At 53.1% G+C, this 24,256-nt stretch overlaps 1 protein-coding gene across 1 annotated transcript in view; it reads left to right on the top strand.

Moving 5' to 3' along the window:
• The first annotated feature begins 4,824 nt into the window (after window positions 1-4,824).
• TBX5 (T-box transcription factor 5) overlaps window positions 4,825-24,256 on the top strand; it is a 44,219-nt gene continuing 24,787 nt past the window's right edge. The window contains exons 1-7 of the mRNA XM_035017063.1: window positions 4,825-5,292; window positions 7,007-7,191; window positions 8,862-8,956; window positions 11,105-11,224; window positions 12,064-12,211; window positions 15,913-16,065; window positions 23,679-23,770. Coding sequence (XP_034872954.1) covers window positions 7,045-7,191; window positions 8,862-8,956; window positions 11,105-11,224; window positions 12,064-12,211; window positions 15,913-16,065; window positions 23,679-23,770 — 755 coding nt within the window. The 5' untranslated portion in view covers window positions 4,825-5,292; window positions 7,007-7,044. The remainder of the gene's footprint in view (window positions 5,293-7,006; window positions 7,192-8,861; window positions 8,957-11,104; window positions 11,225-12,063; window positions 12,212-15,912; window positions 16,066-23,678; window positions 23,771-24,256) is intronic.

The raw sequence follows: 24,256 nt of genomic DNA, 5'->3' as shown, positions 1-24,256 counted from the left end.
CAGCCCATGGGGTAGGAGGTGGCTCCAGGTTCCCTCTCAGTTCAAGACCCTCACCCTTCTCCTCCACGGAGGACTCTCTAAATTGGAGAGGCAAAAACAGAGATGTTCCTTTGCATCCTGAGCCTTACCACCTTCTCTGCTCTTTGGGCGTTTGCAAAGCTCTAGCCTTGAGATCTCAGCTGGGCTTCTAGAATGATGCTCCCACTTCCATTTCTCATTTTATCACCCTGATGGAGCGGGGGTACCTCATCCGCCAAACTTGGGGGAGTGGGGAGGAATGTTTCCAAAGCACAGGGAAGAGCACCAACGTGAAGGAGAACAGTAGCAATAATAATTTTCGGTGAAAATACTGGAGGAGAATATTGGATATTACAATAATATCAATAGCCAGTATTCTTCCCAGATGCTTCCAGTCCGAAGGAAAGAAACTAGGAATGGAATAAAACTCAGAAGTTTTATTATAAAATTGGGAAGGGAGATACCACCGTCCTGGAAAAAAAAAAAAAAAAATAACAGAGCCAGATTTAACTAGGCAGGAGGGGAAGTGACCCCCTGAGAAACGAGGGAATTTCTCTCCCTAAGTCTGACTCCCTCTTTTGCAAAAGGAGTTGGTCCAAGTTTGGTCATATCTTTTGTTATAATTCTTATTCATTTTCCCAGGCCCTTCTGCTCTTCGCCCTACTTGTTGGCCTCCAGGACAGACCCGAGTCAGGCAGGGATGCATTGGAGAAGAAACGGAAAAGAGAGTGTCTTCTTAAGCCAGTTCTTTTTTAGGGAGGAAAGAAAGAAGGTGGTTTGGGACTCGACTTTTTCAAAAACAGAGGCAGGAGTGAAGATCAACAGTGGTCTCCACTTGCTTTTGCCTGGTTTTGTTTTTGGACTTTTTAAGTGGGAACCTCTGTTCTTCTACCCACGGCGATATTAAAATCAGGGCCGGAATTTTGCACAATGAGGAAAATGCGTGGGGGGGGGGGGTCGCAAACGCAGCTGGGAGCGGGTCGCGGAAAGCGGCGATCCACCCGGAGAAGGAGGGGAGGCCGCGTGTTGCCGCCTCGCTCTGGAACTTACTGCTCAATGACTGGGGGGAAAGAATGGAGATGCTCAACACTGGTGGAGGTCTTTAATTTACTCGGCCCGTGGTCTGGCCTCCTCCGGAGCGTCCGGAACAGCGGGTAGGGGAAGCTGAGGCTTTGGAATCCTCTGCGAGCTGGTCCGGGGGGTGGCGGGGCCCGCGCCGGGGATGCGAGAGAAGGGAGCCAAACGGAAAGGAACTCGCCGCGCTCGGGGTTGCGCCTTCCCCTTCCAGCGCCCGCGGGGCCCAGGCCTCCGTTTCCGGCCCACCTCGGCCCAGAGGTCAAACGGGGACCCATCTCGAGGCCTCGGGCGAAGGATTTCGGCTTGCAGTCTTGGCGTCTGGGAGCCAACGCTGCACCCAACGGGCCTCGGATCGGGGAAGAAGAGATCCTTGTTAATAACTTGGGAAACGAAAGAGAATTGGGGGCAGTCGCTGCGGCCTGGCCGGGCGGAGGGACGCGGGTCCTGCTTGCTGGAAGCCCCAGGGTCTGAGGCCCGGCTAGCCCGGGCGCCCGCGCCTGGCGCTGGAAACCTCTGCCCTTTCTCCCCGCGGGCCTGACCTTGGCTCCTGGGGCTGCCCGGTCGGCTGCGTTCCTGACTTTTCGCGGCCGCTCAGGCCCCAGACGGCCGGGCCCGGAGCCAGGCCCTGCTTCGGAAAGCCCTGGGGGTTAGGGGCGAGTGAAACCCGGGATGGAACACCGGAGCTGGGGGCAAGGCCAGATTCCGACGACCGCTTCCCTCTCTGCCCCTTGGCGGGGAGCTTACCCTTGCGGAAGGCCCCGCGCTCGCTTGCTCAGTCCCAGGCAGGCCTAGCTCTTCCCCCGCAGTACGTTTTCGCAACTGCACCCGGCGCGTTCCCAGATGCGCGCAAAAGCTCGAGCGCATCCGCCACGGGGCGCTTAGAAGTTATGCCCATTGGTGAGACCAAACATAATGCCAATCCTTATTGCAAAACAAAATAGAGCGTCTCACACCCAGTGCAGCTCCGGTCGCTGTAATTTCTCTCTGCAGAAATCACCCCCTCTACCCCCACCCCACCACCCACTCGCACCCAGCCCCGGCCAAGCCAAACTGGGACGAGTTGCAGCCCCAGACCTAACTAGAGGAGCTCTCGCAGAATGGACTTTTTCTCAGCAAGAACATTGCGGACGCCTCTCTTTCTTCCACGCCTCGGTCGCATTTCCCCTGCGCGATAACCCGGTAATTACTTCTATGCAGATCTGCAAGCCGGCGCTGACTTATCGCGTCCCAAACAGAACCAGCTGGAGCGGCGTCTCGATATTCGTTTGCGGAGAGCTCCTCCTCGGAAAAAAAGTAATTTTTTAAATAATAAAAGGACTCTCGTGCCTCCTCCAAGGGACCTCGGTCCACCCCGGAACAACTTGATTTCTTCCCAATCGTGGGCCGACGTGGGCTCCCACCTCCCTTCGCCAAGAGCCCCCCTCCCCCTCCCTAAGAAAATCGATCTTGGCTCTATTTGTGCCTGATGTTCACCACCCCCATTTCCCCAGAGAGCGCTGGGTTTGTTTATTTCTTTATTTATTCCCGTGGCCGAGACGTCTGGGACTTGGGGCTGCGCAGACCCGGGGCTGATAGACGAAGACCGACAGAAATGAACCTCCCGCCGTTGCCCCCCAGTCGAGCGTGACAGTGCGCGGGCCGGTTGCGTGACTCGTGACGTCTCCAAGTCCTATAGGTGCAGCGGCTGGTGAGATAGTCGGTATCGCCTGGTTGCCTCTTTATTTTATTGGGGTATGCCTGGTAATAAATAGTAATATTTAATTTGTCGAAGACCACAAACCAGCCTCGAGCTGGGAGGTACATACTACTCTTGACAGACGTTGGAAGAAGGCTTGGCCTTAAAGGGGTCTCTTTTGGGGGCCCTTGGCAAACTCTTCACTTGAACACCCACTCCTGCGCAAGGCACCACTGCTGGCTTCTGCGCTGGAAAGAAGAGGTGGGATTTTTGGAGGTGAGTGTCCCCCTGGACAGCTATGGGGGAGGGATAGGTTCTGCTCCGCACTTGGCCTGGCAAAGGCCCCCTGGCTTCCCCGCCCCAGCTCGGCCCTGCTGAATACCCCTTCCCAGAGATGCTGTTTTTCACGGTGGAAATAAGAATGCACTCTCCTGCATTTCGCCTCGGAGTGTCACCTGGCAGGAATAGATTCCCGCTGGAGGTTTCAAAATCCCAATTTCGCTTGGGGTCCAGCACAGCCTGCACTCCAAGACCAAGTGAATCTGGCCAGGCAGTTACTTGGGGGAGTTCAGATTTGCCCTCCCGGGAGGGGCCTGCAAATTATTTATGGGAATTTATTTTATCCGCAAATCTCGGAGAGTTTAAAGGGATTGGAGAAGTCTTTCTGGATTTCCCCTTCCTTTTGCCAGAGATGCAGAGATTCAAGCTCATCCTCAAACCATGTTTGTTTCCAGTCTTTGGCCCGGGGTCACCTCTTTAGTAAGCCCAAAGCCCTCTGAGCTGACATTCTGGAAGGGTGAGGGTGTTTTCACACAAAATAAACTGCTGCGGTGAAAGGTTGTTTGCAAACAAACCTGGAAGGTGGAGTGAGAACTGTAGCCGAGGACACTGGGCTTGCTTTTTACCCCCTGGTCACCCCACTTTTAGGGATGGACGATCCGCTTTGTAATTTTGCAAGGGGTGTTACACCCAGCCGGCTGCTGATCTCCAGCGCATTTCTCCTCTCTCCATCCCTCTCCCCAGACCTTGGCCTGCAGGCCCAAGTCTCTAGTCAGAGCCCCAGAAAAGAATAAGGTGAGGGGGTACGGGAGGCAAGGGTGGGAAACGGAAGGGAACCCTGACGTTTATTCCAAGCACCAATACTTGGTGCCCCAAACTGGGTCTGCTCAGGCTGAGACCTACTCACTGTGTTTACGCTTCTATTGACCTCTTCAACCCGCAAAATAATACACTTCAGAGAGGGGGAGGGCAGGGAGAGGGGCCCAGTGGAGATGAAAATCCCAGCCAGTCTCCCATGACTGTTTGATTATTTTAATAAAACTGGGTACCGCCTGGCGTATACCTCCAGCCAGGGAGGTCTGCTGGCCCTGGGGGTGGGAGCCCCCGGCAGTTTCTTGGCATCTTTGATCTGGGCCCCCATCCCAATGCACCTTCACCCTGCCTTCACCCTGGAGTTGCTGGGAGTCGGGGTGGTGAGTGGGGAGGGGGAGAGATGTCAGGGCGGCCGTCGGCGGCCAGCCGGGCCAGGCGGGGTCACGCGGCTCTGTCTTGAGGTCAGCGTTGGAGGGAGAACGTGGGCCAGGCTTTCAGAGGCGGCGCGAGGCGTGTGTGTGCAGCGGAAGGCGTTCAGACTCCGTTCTCTGCATGGCCGAGTCCCAGAGATTACTTCCCGGGCAGAAGCCGACCGGTTTTGCGATGATTTGTGCAGGATTTTTTGTAGCCACCGAGCCGAGCTCAGAGCAGCAGAGATGGATGGAGGTTGGGAAGGGGGTGGAGAGGAGGGGTGATCTCCAGGTCTGGGTTTGAGAGTAGTGCTGTGATTTGAGTGTTCGGGAAATCTGATGGAAAAGGTGGTTGGGGGAGGGAGTGAGAAGAGAGAGGGAGGGAGAGAGGGAGAGAGGGAGGGAGGGAGGGGGGGCGGGAAAGAGGCAGAGGCAGGCTGTGTGCAGTGGGAGCTAGTTGGATAAGCAATTTCAGTACTTTGTAAGCATCGAGGCAGCCCAACGTCACTGAGCTCAGCTAAGTCGGCTTGTATTTCTGAGAGAGAGAGAGAGACAGACAGACTCTCTTTCCTCGGATTCCAGAACTTTAACCCTGAAAGCGGCGCCCAGAAAGGACCTTGACCATCCCCACAGCTCCCTCCCATCTCCCAGCTTCCCCTCCCCAGGGGTGCAAGTGAGGAGCAGGGTCCTGAGGTGTTAACGTTGAGGGTGCTCCCGGAGGCTGTTGCTTGTGTCCCTTGGAACCCTTCTGGCGCCTGACAACTTGCAAGTCTTTAGGGAGAGCGAGCGAGCGAGTGAGCGAGCGAGCGCAAAGCGGAGGAGGTGTGTGTTGGAGGTGGGCAGTCGCTGCCGAGGCCCCAGCGGTGGGCGATCCTTTGGAGGCAGCGGTAGCCGCTAGTCTGGGCGAGCAGTCCCCGGCATAAGCCCCGGAGCCACGATGCCCGCGCCCCCGCCTCGCTGCCGGCTTCCCTGCTAGGAGCAAGAAGGGATGTGGTGAATGCGCCGGCTTCGCCCAGCGAGGTAACGGTCCCCGCCGATGGCCCGGGAGGCTCGGGAGGGAGCGCTCCGGCCGAGGGGGCTCCGGGAGGCGCGGACGGCGGGACTGCAGCCCTGCCCGGGATTCTGCGGAGCCCGGCTTGCAGAGAGCTCCTGGCGCGTGGAGCCAGCCGGGGAGGCGCGCGGCCCCGGAGCGGCGTGGAGGTTGCAGGACGCGCGGCCTGGTTCTGTCAAACTGCATCTAGCTCGCCCCCGCCAGCCCCGAGCCGCCGCCGACCCCGACCCGGGCGCCGGATGCGATCGTCCCCGCGGCCGGCGGCGGAGGCGAGCGCACGTGGGGGACACCAGCCCCGGGTTCTTTTGTTGCAAGCCGGCTGCGGGGGCTCGCAGCACCGCCTCTCCCGAGCCCCGAGGGTGTGGTGAGGGAAGCTGCTTGGGAGTTGGGCCTCGGATGCCGTCCTCCTCGGCCCCGCTCTGGGTCTCCAGCCCCCGCAGCCCTGGGTGGGACTCAGCGTGTGGCTGAAGCGGCTGCTAAGCTTTGGGGGGCCATCCTTGGCGCTCCCTTCCCAGTCTCACTGGGGTTTGAGGGAGGAAATCCTTCCTTGGAAACGTGGAGGAGATAGGAAAGCGATCAGAGCGAGAGGCACGCTCCTCTGGGCTTGAACAGTTCCGCAGCTGTTATTTTTCGTGTTCCAAACCCCTAAGCCTGCAACCCAGGCCCTTCTACCCCTTGCGCCCGACCCAGGAGCCCGATCCAACGCCTGAAGCCCAGAATTTATCTGGGACCCATTAGATCCTCGCCACCGCCCCCCCGCCCCCCAAGCCTGGCCTGCACTTCCAGCGAGCCAGGCCCGGCTGAAGCTCGGAGAAACTCCCCTCGGCCTGGCCGCTCGTCAAAATGCCGCCCCGGGCTGGGGAGCCCAGGAAGCCGAGGTCGCCGGGAGAACGCACCGCCGGGGCAGGCGGCCGACTGCTGGCCGCCGGCGCCCCGGGGTGCGCCTCCCTGCGCACTGCCCACCGTCGCTTTCCTGCCCTTTTCGTTGGGCTACTTTTCTTTCTTTCTTTCTTTCTTTCTTTCTTTTTTTTTTTTTTTTTTACCGTTGCTAAAAGTTGGGGGAAAAGGGAGGAGGACTCTTACTGTTGAAGGACTTTTAATTTTAAGGCCTGTAACTGATAAAGGATGAACGTGAATTCTCCTGCCGACCTGGTCTCTCGATCTGCAAAATCTTTCCCCTCCTCTGTTTTTGGTTTTGCAAGAAGCGGGTTGTTGCAGACATTTTGCCTGCTGCGAGTTTTAATAAACAGGGCTGTGATGTCCTTCTGTGAATTTGACGAAGAAAAACAAATCTCAAAAGGACACTAGGTTTTTGTTTTGTTTTTGGTTCGTACCCAGCGGCTTCCAAAAATACCCAGGTCTTATCTTTATTGGCTCTTCCAGAAGTCCAGACAAATTTGACCGGCAGCTGGCTTATCGTGGGGGAGCCTGCGCAGGGGAGATGCGGGCCTCGCCTCCGCCTGGTCTGACCCGGGTCTTTCGCAAGAGGTTGTGCGTGGTCATAAAAGTACTAATAATGATAATAATAAGGGGACCTTCGGCAACCTCCTCCCACGGGGAACGGAGGTGCTGGGAGCTGGAAACTGGGGACCCAGCTGCTCCCTCCTGTCACTAGAACAGTGTTTCCAACCTTCTTTTCTCTTTCTCTGCCTCTCTCTCTCTCTCTCTGCTTCCTGTCTTCAGAGCAGGACCCTTCGCGGGCACAGGGCGCCGGGCACACCATGGCCGACGCAGACGAAGGCTTTGGCCTGGCGCACACACCCCTGGAACCTGACTCAAAGGATCTGCCCTGCGACTCCAAGCCCGAGAGCACGCTAGGGGCCCCCAGCAAGTCCCCGGCGTCCCCGCAGGCTGCCTTCACCCAGCAGGTAAGAAGATCTCTAGCCTCTCGGCCCATTGCAGAAACTGAAGGCCCTCCTGTGGGGGAGGGGCGGGGGTGGGTTGCCCGTTGCCCATTAATTGTCCCCTTTCCTTTCTATCCCCGCTCATTCCACCTTTCTATGCCCCGCGTCCCCAGATCCCAGTATACTCCCATCCCCTTTATTGTGACGATAATCTTTACGGCCAGAGGAATTTGGACATATGTTTAACTTGTTAGAGAAGGCTTAATTATCTGGCTATTTGGGGCCAGCTAACAATAGCCCAGATCATTCCTGTGCTCCTGCGCTAGGTGTAGACTCAGCCCCGAGCACCTCATTAAGGGCTGGGTCAGCGGCCGCTTCAGGCCGGCGTGAGCGATGGCTTGACCCCTCTTCAGATCTTCCCTAGCCTTCGCCTCCGCCCACCTCCTCCGCGCCGCCGCCTGGACCCGGGAGTTGCACTATTTGTCTTGGGCTGGGCTCTGGAGGGCTGGCTCGCCCTGGCCGGTGGCGGGGAGCGCCCGGCTGTGCTGGGAGGTTGCTGGGAGCCATAGGATCCCCTGGCTGGAAGCTGGGCCCGAGTGGAGGGTGAGGCCTCGGCGCACTCTCTGTACCTTCTTCCCTGGGCACTCTGGATGCTCAAGGAGGCCCGCGTAGCTCTTGATAATTTACACAGGGTGTCAGATGGGGTGCCAAGCGGGGTGACTTGACCAGCAGAGATATTTGGACGTAGCCAAATCCTTTCTTTGGGATTTCGATCGATCGATGTCCTTCCTAGCTACTTTATCACCTGTGTTTGCCCTTCCCGTCTCAGGAAGACGCGTGTATGGTTATAGAGAAGCAGAGGGCGTGGGCACAGAGTTTGGGAAACTTCGATTGCTTTTCTTTTTGGAAAAACAAATCCACTTACAAGGCAGTTACGGATTATGGCAAAGCGAAGATTTTTGTGTATATATTTTCTTGCATCGGTTTTGTAAAATAGCTTTTAGCTGAAAGTGGAAATGTTGAATAGTTTCGGCTGTGCCCAGAATCAAAAACAGCTCGAAGTAAACAAAGTTGGCTGTGAGGAGAACCTAGAAGGTTTGCTAATATAGACATCTGAATTTTTTTTGGACTGCTGGAACCTATTCTAGACACATTTTTAAGCTGAGATATTCACATATGTCTATGTTTGCACCGCCATGGTGAGACTAAACACGCGTATGTACGGGATTTGCACGTGTGTGTGTTTGTGTGTGCCCATGCGGGTGTCTACGGAAGAATGTTCTGAGTGGCCTTTTTGAGATCGAGCGTTTTTGTTTTTTAGTTGCATCTTGGCTGAAAGGGTTTGAGATTGGTCCCTTTTTTTTTTTTTTTTTTTTTTTTTGGTCTCAGTCTGTCCTCCCATGGGCATGCTAGAGCACCCTGATGTTTGGGGACTTTTCTCTAGCTTTGTGTTGGTGGCATCAGGAGACAGCAGTGCATCGTGGGGGGGAGGTGCACGGGGCCTGCACAGGGATTCCTATCCCCCCCCCCACCCCCAGAGTCCAGGCAGCCCTGCCGTGAGCTGGGGGCAGTTCTCAGCCTTGGAGTCCAGAAACTCCAGAGGGAAGGAGACATCTGTGTTTGGGGAAAGTTTGGGGAGGAAAGGCCCACTGCTCCTGGGGCTCGTCTGTATGACTTTTCTCTCTTTCCTATAGGGCATGGAAGGGATCAAGGTGTTTCTCCACGAAAGAGAGCTGTGGCTGAAATTTCACGAAGTAGGCACGGAAATGATCATAACCAAGGCTGGGAGGTGAGCTGGCCACCTTTGTGGAGGGCCTGGGGAATTTGTGGGGGAGACGGAGAAGGAAAGGTGTCTCGGAGACCCAAGAGATGGAGACCCAGAGAAGGCAGAGGGACAGAGAAAGGCGAGAACAGAATAGAGGAGAGAGAGAGAATGAATGTATTTTGTTTGACCTGATTTGGGTTAAAGATGCCTGGAGAAGTCCTCCAGTGACCCCCATCCCTGGTGGGGGAAACGCCTGCGAGAAACAGGGCATTTCTCCCGCCTCGTATAGAAGAATGGAGAGCTTGGGAGGCTCCGCTCAGTGGACTGATTGGTAGTGGGAGAAAGTGGGACAAGGGGGAGAGGGAACGGGAAGCCAGAGAGGTGCGGAGTCGGCAGAGATGAGACCCGCTTCCAGCCTTGACTCCTGGCCCCCACCCTCCTTCCCACCCTCCTCGACCTTGGAGTGGGTCCAGAGTCCCACCCGATTGCCAAACTCTGAATCGTCGAATGTATTCGCTACCTCTTTCATTGTTTATAGAAAGCAGGCGAAGCCTTTGAAACTGAACCGGGGCTCGGCCGGGCTCTATATACAGACACCGATAAACACGGCAGTTTCGGCAGTTTTGCCAAGACACTCACCCCAGAGTTCCTCTTAAAAGCTCACAGTTTTGTGCTAGAAATGCTAGACGGCTGGAGGAGGCTGGGGGAGGGTCGTACAGCTCTGTATCTCAGGGTGCCAGTGTGCCCAGGCCTGGGGCCATCCTCACCACAGGCCCCCCCGCGGTGCTCCGTGTCCCCAAGGACAGAAAGCCCGCAGTCAGCCCCGAGCTGGCGTGTGAAACCCGCCTGTGAAGCTGGCGAGGCCAGTAGGCCCGAGCCACGGAGTGTGTGAAGGGGGAGGGTGGAACCGTCTCACCAGACGCCCCCCGTTCTCCGGCCGAAGCCTCCCGCAATAAACTGACAACAGTGACATTTATTATTATTTGAAATTAAACAATGTCTGCTCCCCCGCTCGGCCTGAGTGAACTAGGAGGCGCGTTCTGTTTATACTGAAGAACTAAGCTCTTCTTCCCATTCTGCCGAGGAAGGAAAGACACGGCCCGGCCCCCTCTGCCCCCGGCCTGAGCCGAGGGGATTTAACTATAAAAGGCCTGGGAAGCCTCCCGCGCGCCCGCCTGCAGGCGCACGCGCTCGGGCAGATAAACACCACCAGGCTTGGGCTCCAAGGCCTCCCTTCACTCACCCCCTTCCCGCCATCCCCGGGCGAGCCAGGGTCCAGCAGCTTGTCCTTGCTGGCTTTCCGGGGCGCACGCCACGGCCACCCCTCCTCCGACAGGAGGGCTGGGAATTTGGAGTGCGCACCCCAGAGCGCAGAGGGCGTGGGTACAGAGCCTGCAGGTCCCAAGCACCCACCTGCCCATGACCCCATCGCGGTTCCGGCCCCGGTCTTTCCGAAACCAAACCCGGATGGGTTTTGAGTTTCTTCGCGGAGGGCCAAAGTGTTCAGACTCTCCAAGGAAGAGTGCCAGGTGCCTTGGAGAAGTTGGGGGGCATTTGGGAATAAAATTCAGCTAGAGCCTCGTGGCAGAGGTCACCAACTGAGCTCTGCTCTAGGGACGGAGGACTGTGGCCAGGACAGGAGGTGTATGGGCACCCATGGGTGTGCAGTCCTGAGGGCGCACACAGCCTGGGGTCCTCATGAGGCAGCAGCGGTGGGCTCAGCGGCCCCAGCACTCGCCTGGGCTCGGGAGGCCAGCTTTTCCCCTAATAGAGCTCCTTCTACCCCTAAATTATAAAGTAGGTCTCTGGCTCTGAAAAAGAGCGTTTACAAAGAACAAATGGAGGTTCCAAGCAGGGCCCTCTACATAACTGGTTCTTTCTAGAAGCCTGGGCCTCCAGCTTTCTATTTTCCTCCTGGTTACAAATAGTCACCAGCCTCCTGCTCACCTCGGGGCCTATCTCCTCCCCAAAACTTCAAGGGAAACCTGGAATGGATCTTGCCAAGAGCGGAGCGGGGGCCACTTTTCTCCTGCACCGCTTCTCGAGGAGTTGCTTCTTTTATTAAAATGTGTAGACCTGCTCTTTACAGTACTGGCAGTAATATTCTCTTTCTCTCTTTCTCCTTCTCTCTCTTCCCCTCCCTTTCTCCGTGTTCCTCCCCTTCTCTCCCAGGCGGATGTTTCCCAGTTACAAAGTGAAGGTGACGGGCCTTAATCCCAAAACGAAATACATTCTCCTCATGGACATTGTTCCGGCCGATGACCACAGATACAAGTTCGCAGATAATAAATGGTAGGCACCTAGCGGCGTGGGCAGGTGGGGAAGGCGGGGGGGGGTGGGGGAAGTGGAAAGCCAGACTCCCCTCACCACCACCCCCACCCCCCCGCCCCGCATTGAACCAAGAAACATTTTTGGAACTCCCTACTGTGGGCCAGAGGCTTTTGCTCCTATCCCGGACCACCCTGAGAGGAAGACACTGCAGCCTTTAGCCCCCATTTTATAGACAACAAAACTGAGGCTCAGAGAAAGTGAAGGGCCTGTATCTGTTGCTGCACCCGCGGGTTGTGGATTTTAGAAAAGGGTATTGTTTCCAAGCGCTGGAGGTATTTCTGGGGGCATAAAACCATTTACAGTTATTTTTTATGAGTTACCTGCTTTGAAGATGCCTTTTTATGAAATTGCAAAGTCAGGCCATGGTATTGGAGTTAAACAGGCAAGAGAGGAGAGGTCCATTCCTCGGGTGGATTGCTCCCATAGCTGTCAAACGTGCAGAGGCTCAAACAGGAAGGCCCGTTTGAAAGCCCTCAAGGACTCCGCTTAAACTTTTTTGTCCAGGCTTCCAGAACCTACCGATGGTCCATGGGCAGCAAGAGGCTGCGAGGCCCGGCAGCGGCACCCCTGGTGCAGGGGGAGGAGTGAGGTAGAAGAAGAAAGAGCCGGGTGAGGGGCTCGCCTGGACACTGGCCCCAGGCCTTCTGGGCACCTGGGCTTACAGATGGCCAGGCGAGGCCCAAGGGTCAGGTCATTTCCAGATCATTCCCTATTCAGCAGCCCTTGCCTGGCCCGGCACAGGACCCCACCAGCATGACAGGGCGCTAAGTCTAGGCGGGTTTTGCCCCTCCTTGATCCAGGTCTGTGACGGGCAAAGCAGAGCCCGCCATGCCGGGCCGTCTTTACGTTCACCCGGACTCGCCAGCCACGGGGGCGCATTGGATGCGGCAGCTGGTCTCCTTCCAGAAACTCAAGCTCACCAACAACCACCTGGACCCATTCGGGCACGTAAGTACCTCGTGCAGCCTGCTCTCAGTCTTTGTCCGTCTGTCTGTCTTGCCCTCTCTCCTACCCCTGCTTCCTGAGTTTCTCTCTCTTCTTGGCTCCTCACACTCACGTTTTTCCTTTCCTCGCCCCACTCCACCCGCCTGGGTCTTTTCCTCTCTTGGCCTCCCTGATCCGTCCTTCTTCCCTTCTGGCTCCACCGCTCTCCTGTGCAGTCCTCTCTGTGGCCACCGTCCCATGCTCTGGGGCCGCCTTTCCCCGGGTAGCTGGAGACCAGGGCCTGGGGGAGACTGAAGCGCACATGCCTGGTCTGGACCTCAGTCCCATCGGTGATGAGGGGTGGGGGGCTCGGTGTTTCAGATCTCAGAAAACCAGGTCCTTCTAACCCAGTGGGGACTCCGGCACAGGCTTGCCCAGAGGCTGGACCGTGGTGGGAGCCATAGATACCTTCCTTGCTCACTTCCACATCCTGCCTTATTATTGAGATGTTCCAGCTGACAGGGGGACCCCAGGCCACCTGTTCCCTCTTTTACAGAAGGGGAAACCAACCTGCCAGAGGCCAACCCTGGTACCCCTTTTTATTTTTATTTTTTAAAGATTTTATTTATTTATTTGAGAGAGAGAGAATGAGAGAGAGCACATGAGAGGGGTTAGGGTCAGAGGGAGAAGCAGACTCCCTGCCAAGCAGGGAGCCCGATGCGGGACTCGATCCCGGGACTCCAGGATCATGACCTGAGCCGAAGGCAGTCGCTTAACCAACTGAGCCACCCAGGCGCCCCTGGTACCCCTTTTTAGCTGATAGCTTGGGATTATCAGTTTTTCCCCCCAACTTCCAGCTTCCCCCCTGCCCCGCCCCCACCATGCCCGGAGCAGGCAAACCTGGACCAGAGCCCTAAACCTGGAGTCCGCATGGGCCCCCCAAGAGCGGCCTGGTGAACCCCCTGAATCTGCATGTGGGACATTGAGTGTCCTGCCCCCTCCCACCTTCCAAAAGAATGTGTAGCTTTTTCGCAGATTCTCTCACTTTAAGTAGATTCTCTTCCTCAACAAAAAACAAATGAAGAACAAAACACCGATTTGGGGGAAAATGTCTCTAGATCTTTTCATTGGCAATAACTGATCACCAGGACAGGACACAGTCTCTGAATTCAGTGTGTTCAGAACCCTTGGCTTGATGATTCCACCATCAAGTGGGCTCCTTCATCTTCGGGCACTTGGCCTTCATAGCAGGCTAGAAAGGAGGACACAAATATGCACCCTTTATAAATGGGAGTCCAGGGGACGGGAGGGCACTCTCCCAAGGTCATGCAGCTTGGTTTTGGCAGCAGGGATTTGAGGCTTGATCTCTCTAATTCCGAGAGTGGTCTCTATCCTGCCATGTGGTCTCTTTAGGGAAAATCCACAAACACAGGGTCCTCGGTTGAGGGTACTGGGTTTGAATGGATTTGATCCGGAGGAGGACCGTTTGGGAATGTCCAAAGGGAGAACCTGCTCCTGTGGGGCCTTAGGGCTAAAACACTGAACCCGCAGGGTGTGTGGTGGCGTTGGGACAGTGATGCAGGCCGCCGCCATCTCTGCACGTGGTCCCCCCGGGAGCTTGAACTGTTGGCCGCTGGGAGGAAGAGAGAAGGAAGGCCCATTCCCTTCCTGCGCGGTGGGGAAGGAGCAGAGGGTGCAGAGGGGCGTTTCAGGGCAAACCGCCCGGCCTCCTCCGCGTTTCAACCAGGCAGTTTGCCGGCAGCCTGCTGCGGGCGGGAGCATCCCCGCCCAGAAATGCCCTCGAGCTTCCAGGGGCGGCGGCTGGCCGGGGTGACGCGTACCTGCGGGCGCAGAACCGGGACTCTGTCTAGGTTAAGCGCCGGGGAGAAATGGGATGGTTTTCCCCTCCTGGCTGGCGGCCTCCAGGAGGCTGGGTAGGACCCTTTTGTGGGGGACCCCGTGGAACCTTGGTGCCAGACAGCGGGACTGTCTCACTCGGGCGCCTGGCTTTCTCTCTGCGTGCGTCCCGGGGGTGCCCTTTGGGGTCGCGTTGGGGTGGGCGCCTGGGGAAGGCGCGCGGCCCCGCAACCAGGCTCCGGCACCCTTGCGAGTTTCCAGTCCTCCCGAGCCCGCGGGAGAGGGAGGGCGCTCGGGGTGGCCCCGGACTCCCCCGCTGCCACGCAGCCCTGCCCCCCAACTCCGGACTCGGAGTCCAGAGCCGCCCTAATGAAATTAGGAGCCATTAGATCGCGCTCGCGCTGACGTCTCCACACTGTCCCCGGCCGTCAAAGCAATTTGGCTAAGCCGGGACGATGAGCGCGCCGGCCGGGGACTGCGGCGGCCCGCGGGGCCCCGCTGCGTCTCTCTGTCGCCACGCCGCCCCGGCCGGCGTCGCTATCGGCCAGGGAGGCGGCCGGGGCCGCGGCGGCCAGAGATTAGAGCCGCGCGGCCGGGGTCGTCGGGAGCCGCGGGGCCCCGGGTTCTCGCCCCTCCCCACCTCCCCTCCCCCTCCTCCGGGCGGGTCTCTAGGGTTGGCCCAAGGACCCTGCCCCAGGGTCATCAACGCGAATAATCAAAGACACGGGGACAGTCTCCGCCGCTCCAGTTGGCGGTCCTGGGGCAAAAGCAGGCCAGATTTTCAGCCCCTTGAGCGCGGCGATTGGCGCATTCGGTGGGTATATATCCGAACGCTTTGATAAATGTTGGCCTCCGCAGCCTCCCGAAATCATCAAAAGCCAGGCGTCCTCCAGACAGCAAAGCCAGTTTCATTAGCAAAGATGCTCATCCGCTAGGACTAGTCCCGCTCCAGCAGAGAGGGTGTGGAGTCTGGAGCCCCTCTCCCCCTTAATACTGATTAGAGTCGTCCTATTAAAGGTGCAGCTGCAGCAGTAAGACCCCGCTTGTCCCTGGGAGCACCTCAAACATTGAGTCGGTAGAAAGGAAGGAGAAAGAGCGCATTCCCAAAAAAGTAGATGCAGTGCTTCTGTCTGGGGCCAAGTCTGGAGATAGTTCCCACAGTGGATCCCGAAAACGTTGATAAAGTTGTAGAAAGGGAACCTGGAGGGAAGCAGGCCCTCCTTTGGTGGCAGTGTGATGGCGGGTGCTTCTTCCCTCCAATCTCACCATCCTTAGAGGCCCACTCCCCATCCCATTATCTTCTTCTTTTTTTCATTGACTCTACTTTGCACGTTCTCCTAACAAAGGGCCAAGCCTGTGATTTTTACTCCAGTTCTGCAAACACTGGTCTTTTTCTTTTCCGTCTTTTAGCGGGGTTCTTTTTTTGGGGGGTGGGGGAATGTTTGTTTATTCGTTTGTGTCTTCTCCCCTTTCATTCTGAAATTGACGCTTAAACTTCCCCCTGGGAAACCAGTTCCTTGCTCCAGACTTGCTTCTCTCCTATTGGGGGGGGGGGGGGGGAAGTACCCTATGCAGGAGTTAATTTATTAAGCAAACTTTATTAAGAATTCTGATTTACTGCCGTGTGTGCTTTGGGTAGATTCCTGGAATATTACCCTGGCTTTTTGGGTTGGAAATTGTCATCTTTGAAATGTTTCTTTTTAATGAAATCACTGGCCCCCTTTTCAAAACAGGAGAAAAAAAAAAATCAGACCGTTTTTTGAGAGCCTGTATAAGGAGGTGAATTTTAAGGGTGGAGAGAGGGGATTTATTGGGAAACAAAGGGGTTTTGATTTTTCTTACAATCTCATTTTCCTTATTATTTTTAGATTATTCTAAATTCCATGCACAAATACCAGCCCAGATTACACATCGTGAAGGCGGATGAAAATAATGGATTTGGCTCAAAAAATACTGCGTTCTGCACCCACGTCTTTCCTGAGACGGCGTTTATCGCCGTGACTTCCTACCAGAACCACAAGGTAAGCCCGAGGCCCGGGAACCAGCGTGCTGGGGCCACTGCCTGAGCCTTTGCAGGAGGATGCAGGGGTCTCCTGCTGAAACTCTTAAGCTCTAAGGGCTTCTTCATTCGCTCACAGCGGGCACCAGCTTCTACCCCAGGGGGCTGGGGCAGGGACCAAGCTACATCCGGAGGGTTTCAGCTCTTTGTACTATATTCAGGGTTTTTCGGGACTCTCTTCTCTGTATCTCTGTCTCTGTCTCTCTCTCACACACACACCGGTTAGAAACAAACTTGTCAGACTGTAGGTGACCGCGCATTCAAATACAGGAACGCATCTCTCTGCACGCATGAAGTGATCGGCAGGAAGAAAGGTCACTTTATTGCAGGGCTCCGTGCTCTTGGGTGGGGGCCTGGGGCCACCTTCGTGGAACCTTTCTCAGGTGAGGGTCTCTCCTCCAGTCTGCCTTTGGGATGCATTTCAGCTTGACCTGGGGCAGGTGAAAAATTGCCAGAAGCCTTGGGCTTGGATTTGCAAGATGCTTCTCTCATTGTCTCCGTGGTTACTGATCCTGGACAGACCACAGTGAGGCAGGGTTGGCATTGTTGAAAATCAGAACAAAAACCCAAAAAGCCCAAGCGACCTCTGCCACCTCCCGCCCCCCCCCGCCCCAGCTCCCAGGAGTTAGAGGAGACTGCAGCAAAACCACAGCTTGCGGATGCCTCAGTCTTCCAGAAGGAGGCTGCAGTGTGGTGTAGACGTGGGAGGGTACAGCTCGATCCTGTCAACATCAACTCCCACGCTGTTCAAAATCCAGGCCCCAATTTGGGCATTTCCAAGCTGGACAATGGTGCTGGAACAGGGTACCCCCTCACTGCAGGTTGGGGGGGTATCTATTCTTTTTTCCCAGGAGAAAGGGCTTCTCTTGACTTCTCATGGTTCACTTCTGTTCTTTCGAAACTTAAGTGCTTCTGGATTCATTTTATTGGTGGGGGGGGCAGGATTGAGTGATTCTTAAGCCTAGTTCTGAAAAGACATAGAATCTGGCAAGGCAAGATACAGGGAAGGGGGCACTGTAGGGGTGCAAGTTGTTAGCATTAAGTAGTGTGATCTGGGTTGGAGGACTGTTGAAGGCGAATGTAGGGACTTCCATATGGGATCAGTGAGGGCAGGTCACTGGGGCAATATAAGGAGATGGACATGGGGATGGTGACGCCCTTCCTCCTCCACAGCTCCTGTCCCCACCTGCAAGGTAGGGTGGCGGGAAGTTACAGGGGCCGTGAAGCCAGGTGGAAGAGGCCAGGGCAGGGGTGAGGGGTGGGTTTAGCACCCTAAAGCCTCCCGCCTATATGCTGGGTGTCAGATAACACCCCCCCCCCCACCACCAGGAAGCCAAGGCAGTTATAAGATGGTAATGTCCAAATTCAGCTTGTCAGTCACCAGGCCAAGTTGTGATGGATGGTCCTTTCTAGGCTGCAAGTCCTGTCTGGGGACTCAAGCCTTGAGAGAGCTTCCCTCCAGAAGAAAACTCGCTCTCTCCAAAATGCAATTACTTTTTAAAGGGGAAGAAGGATTTTTCTGAATTCCACCCCTGACTTGTCAAACCAACAAGAGCAAAAACATTAAGGTCAAATACTCTGAAAATTGCAAAACTATTTCAGGCTAATTTGGGTCTGGCTGCTAGAAACCTGTTTCCTCTATGGCTATTGTAAATCTATGTTTAACTTTGTGGTGACAGTCACAGGGGAAAAAATTGGAAAAAATAGCAACGAGCACACTCAGTCTCACTGCTCCCTCCCTCCCTCTCTCCCTCTCATATGCATGTATATACACACACACACACACATCTATATATTTATATATCCATACACACACACACACACACTTAGACCTGACAGAGGGTCCAAAGATATATCAGATATTTTTTCTTTTCTTTCTTTCTTTTCAATTAAAAAAGCCCAGACTCACACAGAAAGGACAGGAAATGGTAGACTCATGAAAGTGACCTGCTAAAGAAAGATGTGAGTGCTTGGGGCCTTTGGGGGAAATCCCTAAGCTCTGTGTAGTTATGATCTTAGGGTCCGTCAGGCAAGGCTAGATCTGGGAGAGCATGTACTCTCTCTCTGTCTCTTTCTTTGTTTTTTTTTTTTTTAAGATTTTATTTATTTGTCTCAGAGAGAGAGAAAGTGAACTCACAAGCAGGGTGAGCGGCAGGCAGAGGGAGAAGCAGGCTCCCCGCTAAGCGGGGAGCCCAAGGCGGGACTCGATCCCAGGACCCCGGGATCATGACCTGAGCCGAAGGCAGACGCTCAACCAACTGAGCCACACCAAGGCTCCCCTCTTTCTTTGTTTTTTGAGGCATAACTATCATACAATAAACTGCAATATTTGAAGTATACAATTTGACGAGTTTGACATGTATTTATCATTGTGACCACTTGTGAATATACCCCACTCCCCCATATTTCTGTTTTTTTAAAATGTCCTTCCCAATGAATATATTTAGTGATCTATGCGCTTGAAGGAGTGTCTGCCTAATAGGGTGTATATGTGTGAGATTTGAGTGCAATCTAGGGGATTGTGTGTCTAAATGCTCATGGGTCTAAAAATGTGTGTCTCCAAATCCGCATCCGGATAGATGTGTGTCTGATGACCACACAACGGGTTCACAGATGGGAATTTGGGTACTGTTTTGTTTTGTTTTTAATTGGTTGGGCTATAAAGGTTTTTTTCACCAGCCTGACATCCGGAAGAGGGATTTCATAGAAGACAACTTTCCGTCATTCTTCCCCCTCCCACTTTTTAGTTGTGAAGTACCAAAGGCCCCTATGTTCTTCGTCAGGAAGCAGTCTAAAGCAGTAAAATTTTCCAGGGCTGCTGCAGGCGTTCCCCGCGTGGATATAGGACGTGTGACTTAAACACTCAGGCCAAGCTGAGTGTGGTTTGTGGACTCTGTCTTGTTGCTTTATTGTCCCACCTGGGCGAGGTATTGAGACTCTTGATTTCATGGGCAGAAGCCACCTGCACTCTTACTCACCCTTGCCTAGGGTTCAGGTGGGACTCTGGAGGCAGGCTGCCTGGGTTTAAATCCATTTGACTTGGGCAAGTTACTGGACTCAGTTTTCCTCCTCTGTAAAATGGGGATGAGACAAGAATTGCTAATGTTTATCAGCGTGAGGACTAAACGAGATAATCTTTGGAAAACGCGTAGCACAGAGCATTGCACACATGCTCACGCAGAGGGTGAGTTATGATGCTGTGGATTGACTACTCAGCTGATCCATTTATAACAGGACAACTCCATCCAAAACGCAGGCCCTGGGAAACTCTTTGCCTTCCCTGATTATTCTAGAATCAGAAGAACTGAGCTTTCAAATAAGTTCTTCTTACCGTGTTTGAAAAGCCACTACAAGTGTCCATCTTGGTGGGTGAGTTCGTTCAGTCCCTGAACATGCCATCAATTCAAGGACTCTTTGCCCCGCATGATGCTTTGGATACGTGAGCGAGGACAGAACAGCAATCCACGGAATTAAATTGCCAGGACAATTTGGGACACTCATTTTTGGTGTAAGTGGCCCAATGCCTTCAGAATGCTCTCTCTCTGCTCGGATACCGGTATCCCAGGTGGAGGCAGGTACCTGGCGACCTTTGTTTGTTAGGCAGGGGTCACACACCCGTATGCCCCGCGGCTCCTAATGACACGACGACATGTTTCCTCAGCCCAGCTGTGATCCCAAGCTGGATCTGGGAGTTATTTTCCCAGATGGCTGACAGCTTGAAAAAGATATTTAAAAAACTCGACTCTTCCGCAGCAGTGACGTTTGCTCTGTGAAACACGTTTTTGTAAGGTTTTCGATGAGGCTGTCAGCAGCGCCCAGAACAAGCCCTAGAAATATTTAGGTGTTAAAAAAAGGTCACGTGGGCATCTCATTTCTCTGCTCTTGCAACAATGGCTGTGTATGCAAGCCATGTCTATCCCCCAATATTAACTTACTTTGCCGTTAAAAGGCATTTTTCCTCCTGCTTAAATCATTGTGTAAAGAGTCTGTATTTATGAGGTATGAGCTTTCTGGTTCGGACCAGGAAATGAACCCCTAATAGAGAGACATAATTAAGATTTTTGGCCCTCGTGAGGGTTTTTTTTTTTTTTTCCAAAAGCAAGAATTCACAACAATTATTCTCATTAATTTTTACAACCTCTGTCTCACTGGTTGGAGCTGGTATTTATATTTGTTTTAGCCCTCACCCTCCACCCTCCCCCGGATATCCGGTTTTATGCTGATCTTGGAGAGGGAGTGCATTTGTGCGACGAGTGCAAGTCCGTTTCATTGGAGCCTTTTAGTAGAACTCAGACATCCGACCGGATCATGTGCCCATGAGGGAGCTAGCCAACATGCAGCGTGTTTGGAAGGGAATTCCAGAGCTGGGGTCTGTACGGACTCAGGCGGACATTTTCACCTGCAGCTGAGCTTGTGTATGAACATTTCTCAAGGGTAATAATCCTTATGTCTTCTAGACCTCCATACTCAGTCTATGCATAAGACTTACGTAAGATCAACGTACTGAAGTGTCTGTATAGCAAACTGTGCTTGTCCTGTGCAAACATCTTTTTGGAAGCTCAAACATTAGGTAGTAGTAGGACCTGTTTGGGGTGCAAGGGATGGTTTTAAGCGAAAGATTTTTGCTGATAAAAATACCAAAGCCCACCTCCCCTCCTTTTTCTTTTTTTTCTTTTTTTTCCCCTTACGGTAATTGTTTGTCCCCAGCTCTTGGTGGAACAGAGATGTCATGGACTAGCCATTCATCCAGCCCCGATACCACACCCATGTTGCCTACAAAACTCACAGGGAAGTGCAGCGAGGATTCCCTCCACCTCTTTTTGAATGATCTGATTTTTACTTCACGTTTTGAGAATCCTACCCCCCCCGCCCCCACCTTTAAAAATAGCATGATTTATGGTCAATTGGGTTGCATTTTTTAATGATAAAGCCTGAGTGGGAAAGAAAGCTCTACTAGGTAATGGCCTGTTGGACTCAAAACAGAAGTGGATTCGGGAGTGCACATTTTAAAGACTGTGTTTCTAAGAGACCTTTACAGGTTTTTCTACTCATTCTGAAGGGTCAAGTCAAAATCAGAAAGTTGTAGGAATGGGTCCAGTTTAAAAAAAAATGAGGGAGGAGGGAATGTGTGTATACATAAAGACACACACCTATTTTAAAAGTTTTAAAATATGTCTTATTTTTTTAGAGTGGTTTTAGGGTGACAGCAAGGTAAAGTGGAAAATACAGAGTTCTCTTAGACCCCCTGTGCCCCCACCCTCCACAAAGGCTCCCCCATGATCAACATCGCCACCGCCCACCAGACTGGGACATTTATTACAATCGATGAACCTACACTGAGACATTGTTATCACCTAGAAACTACATGAGGGCTCACTCTTGGGGGTCATAGATTCTGTGGGTGTGGACACATATAGAGTCACGGACATGTATCGACCGTTCCATTATCATACAGAATAGCTTTACTTAAAGTCCTCTGTGCTCTGCCTATTCATCCCTTCCTCCCCACACAAACTCTGGCAACCACTGGTCCCTTTTTGCTGTCTCTATAGTTTTGCCTTTTCCAAAATGTCATAGGGTTGGAATCATATAACATATTTTTAAAACTTTAATTTCATGTATATTTTTTATGGCAAGCACACACACACATACACGTGTGTAATATAGTAATTTCATGTTCATTATAGAGTCTTGGAGTTAGAAGGAAACCTTATAAGGCCATTTCTTCTGAAACAGAACATACCAGAATGCCTGCCCCTAAAGGGATGAATTATAGGTGCATTCACTAGTTACTACTCCTGGTTTCTCAAAGGAACTTGCTCGGTTTCTCAAAGTCTGGAACTCTCCTGTGGGGGGTAGCTGAGGTAGTTTTTGTGGGTACTTGCATAGGTTGGGATCAAGAAAATTGTTCTCATTTTGATTATCTTTCTATTCATCAATCAGGGAGAGAGTTCAGTCCCAGTGTGTGTTAAATATGTCTCTGAAAGTGTCTCGTTTCCCCTTGCAACAAAGTGAGGGCAGGCCAGGGCGCCTGGGTGGCTCAGTCATTGAGCGTCTGCCTTTGGCTCAGGTCATGATCCCAGGGTCCTGGGATCGAGCCCCACATTGGGCTCCCTGCTCGGCGGGAAGCCTGCTTCTTCCTCTCCCACTCCCCCTGCTTGTGTTCCCTCTATCACTGTGTCTCTCTCTCTGTCAAATAAATAAATAAAATCTTTTTTAAAAAAAAGAAATATTGGGGGGCGCCTGGGTGGCTCAGTTGTTAAGTGTCTGCCTTCAGGTCGGGTCATGATCCCAGGGTCCTGGGATCGAGCCCCGCATCGGGCTCCCTGCTCAGCGGGAAGCCTGCTTCTCCTTCTCCCACTCCCCCTGCTTGTGTTCCCTCTCTCGCTGTGCCTCTCTCTGTCAAATAAATAAATAAAATCTTAAAAAAAAAAAAAAAGTGAGGGCAGACCTTGGGTTTAGAACTTTCTGCCGGGGGCCAGTAGAGAGAATTTAATACAATAGTTTTCCTTTTTTGAGTAGCTCATGATTCCAGTTTGAGGTAGAGAGAAGTGATACCATATTTTTTATAAAATAAATGTAAACAAAAAGTGGTTAGATTTAAATCAAAATACTAAGCAGAGACCAGTGTACAGATAGATATAATATTTTAGAAATAGTTTTACATTCTAAGTATAAATAATAATATGTATTATATACTATTATTATATAATAAGATTATAGATATAATACAATAATGACGGTGAAGGTGAAGCTTGCGTGATTGAACCTCGTGAATGCTGCCTCGGTGGTTCTAAAATGATCCGATAAATAAAAATTCAATTCACACGCAGCTTTTAGGAAATACTTTTAGCAGACTCCATACAGATGTACTCTTTCATCTGGATCTGTTACTCTACGCTCACGCTCACAGACAATGTGTTGGTGGTTTCTGTGGAAGTTCTGACCTTTGAACCCAAGATCCTGTTCTATTGCTAAGTTTTGTACATTGCAACAAACATTCGCGAGAAGAGGGCTCTGTGTTCTTTATCTGGAAAAGTGAAGGGCTTTGGAACTGATAGACAGCTATCACGTATGTTACAATTCTCTCTGTGGGTGTTTATTTAATCGGGTGCCATCTTCCACCTGTGCTAGCCAACTGGTCTGTGAAGCTGAAATGAACAAGGCATGAGACAGAAACAGAATTTTGAAAGCAACCAAGTTTCTTCTCCACGCGGCGCTCACCACGCTGCGGGACGAGCAACACCGCGTCCCCCGTGCCCAACTTTCCGAGGGGAAGGAGGGCTCCCAAGTGCTGAGGCCTAGATTGTGTTCGAAACACAACATGCCAGGATTAAAAAACAAACCAACCCAGCTGGAGTGATGCAGAGTATGACTCCAATTAACGGGCAAACCGAAACCAGGTTTTTTCCCCTTTTAAAAAGTGGTCTGATCGAGGGCATTTTTCAAAGCCTCCCCTTGAATGAAGTGGTGAGTCTCACTGACGTGACTGGCTTAATTTGCTTCTTTTGGTCGCCAGAGGCTGCATTTCCAGCCATCAAGTGAAAACCAACTCTCTCTCTCGCCTTTCTGCAGATCACCCAATTAAAGATTGAGAATAATCCCTTCGCCAAAGGATTCCGGGGCAGTGATGACATGGAGCTACACAGAATGTCAAGAATGCAAAGGTAAGAAGGTGGAGCGCTGGGCTCCCTTCTCTCCACGTGCCCTTCTCCCCCCCCCGCCCCCCCCCAGGGAACCCAGGAGAGCCAGCAGCAGCCCAGAACCTACCTCCTCCAGCCTTCCTGCCCGCAGAGGCCCAGGCACATTAGCCATCGAGGAAAGGCGAGATAGGCACCTTCAGTCCCACCGTCTGACGACCCCCACATGCTCCCGTGTGGTTTACGCTGTGGGACAGCCCTGGGTGGTGGTGGTGGGGGGAATGTGTCCTCCGGAGATGGGAGGGGGGAGAAGGCACCAGGGAACTTGGCGTTCTCCATCTGCCCCGGGACAAGAAAAGCTCCAACTTTCTCTCCCTTTTCTTTGCCTTCTCTCTCCTTCTCGTGAAATCAGTCCTTTCTCTCTTTCTTCCCATAAGTCACAGCCGATGAATGATTTTCTTTTTGGCAACAGCTCTTGGTAAATGAAAGGGAAGTTAATGACTCGATTTCCTG

Source organism: Mirounga leonina, unplaced genomic scaffold, assembly GCF_011800145.1.
Source record: "Mirounga leonina isolate KUSES-001 unplaced genomic scaffold, KU_Mleo_1.0 Mir_171, whole genome shotgun sequence".
In the NCBI taxonomy this organism is placed as follows: Eukaryota; Metazoa; Chordata; class Mammalia; order Carnivora; family Phocidae; genus Mirounga; species Mirounga leonina.
This window is presented reverse-complemented; position numbering and strand designations above follow the sequence as displayed.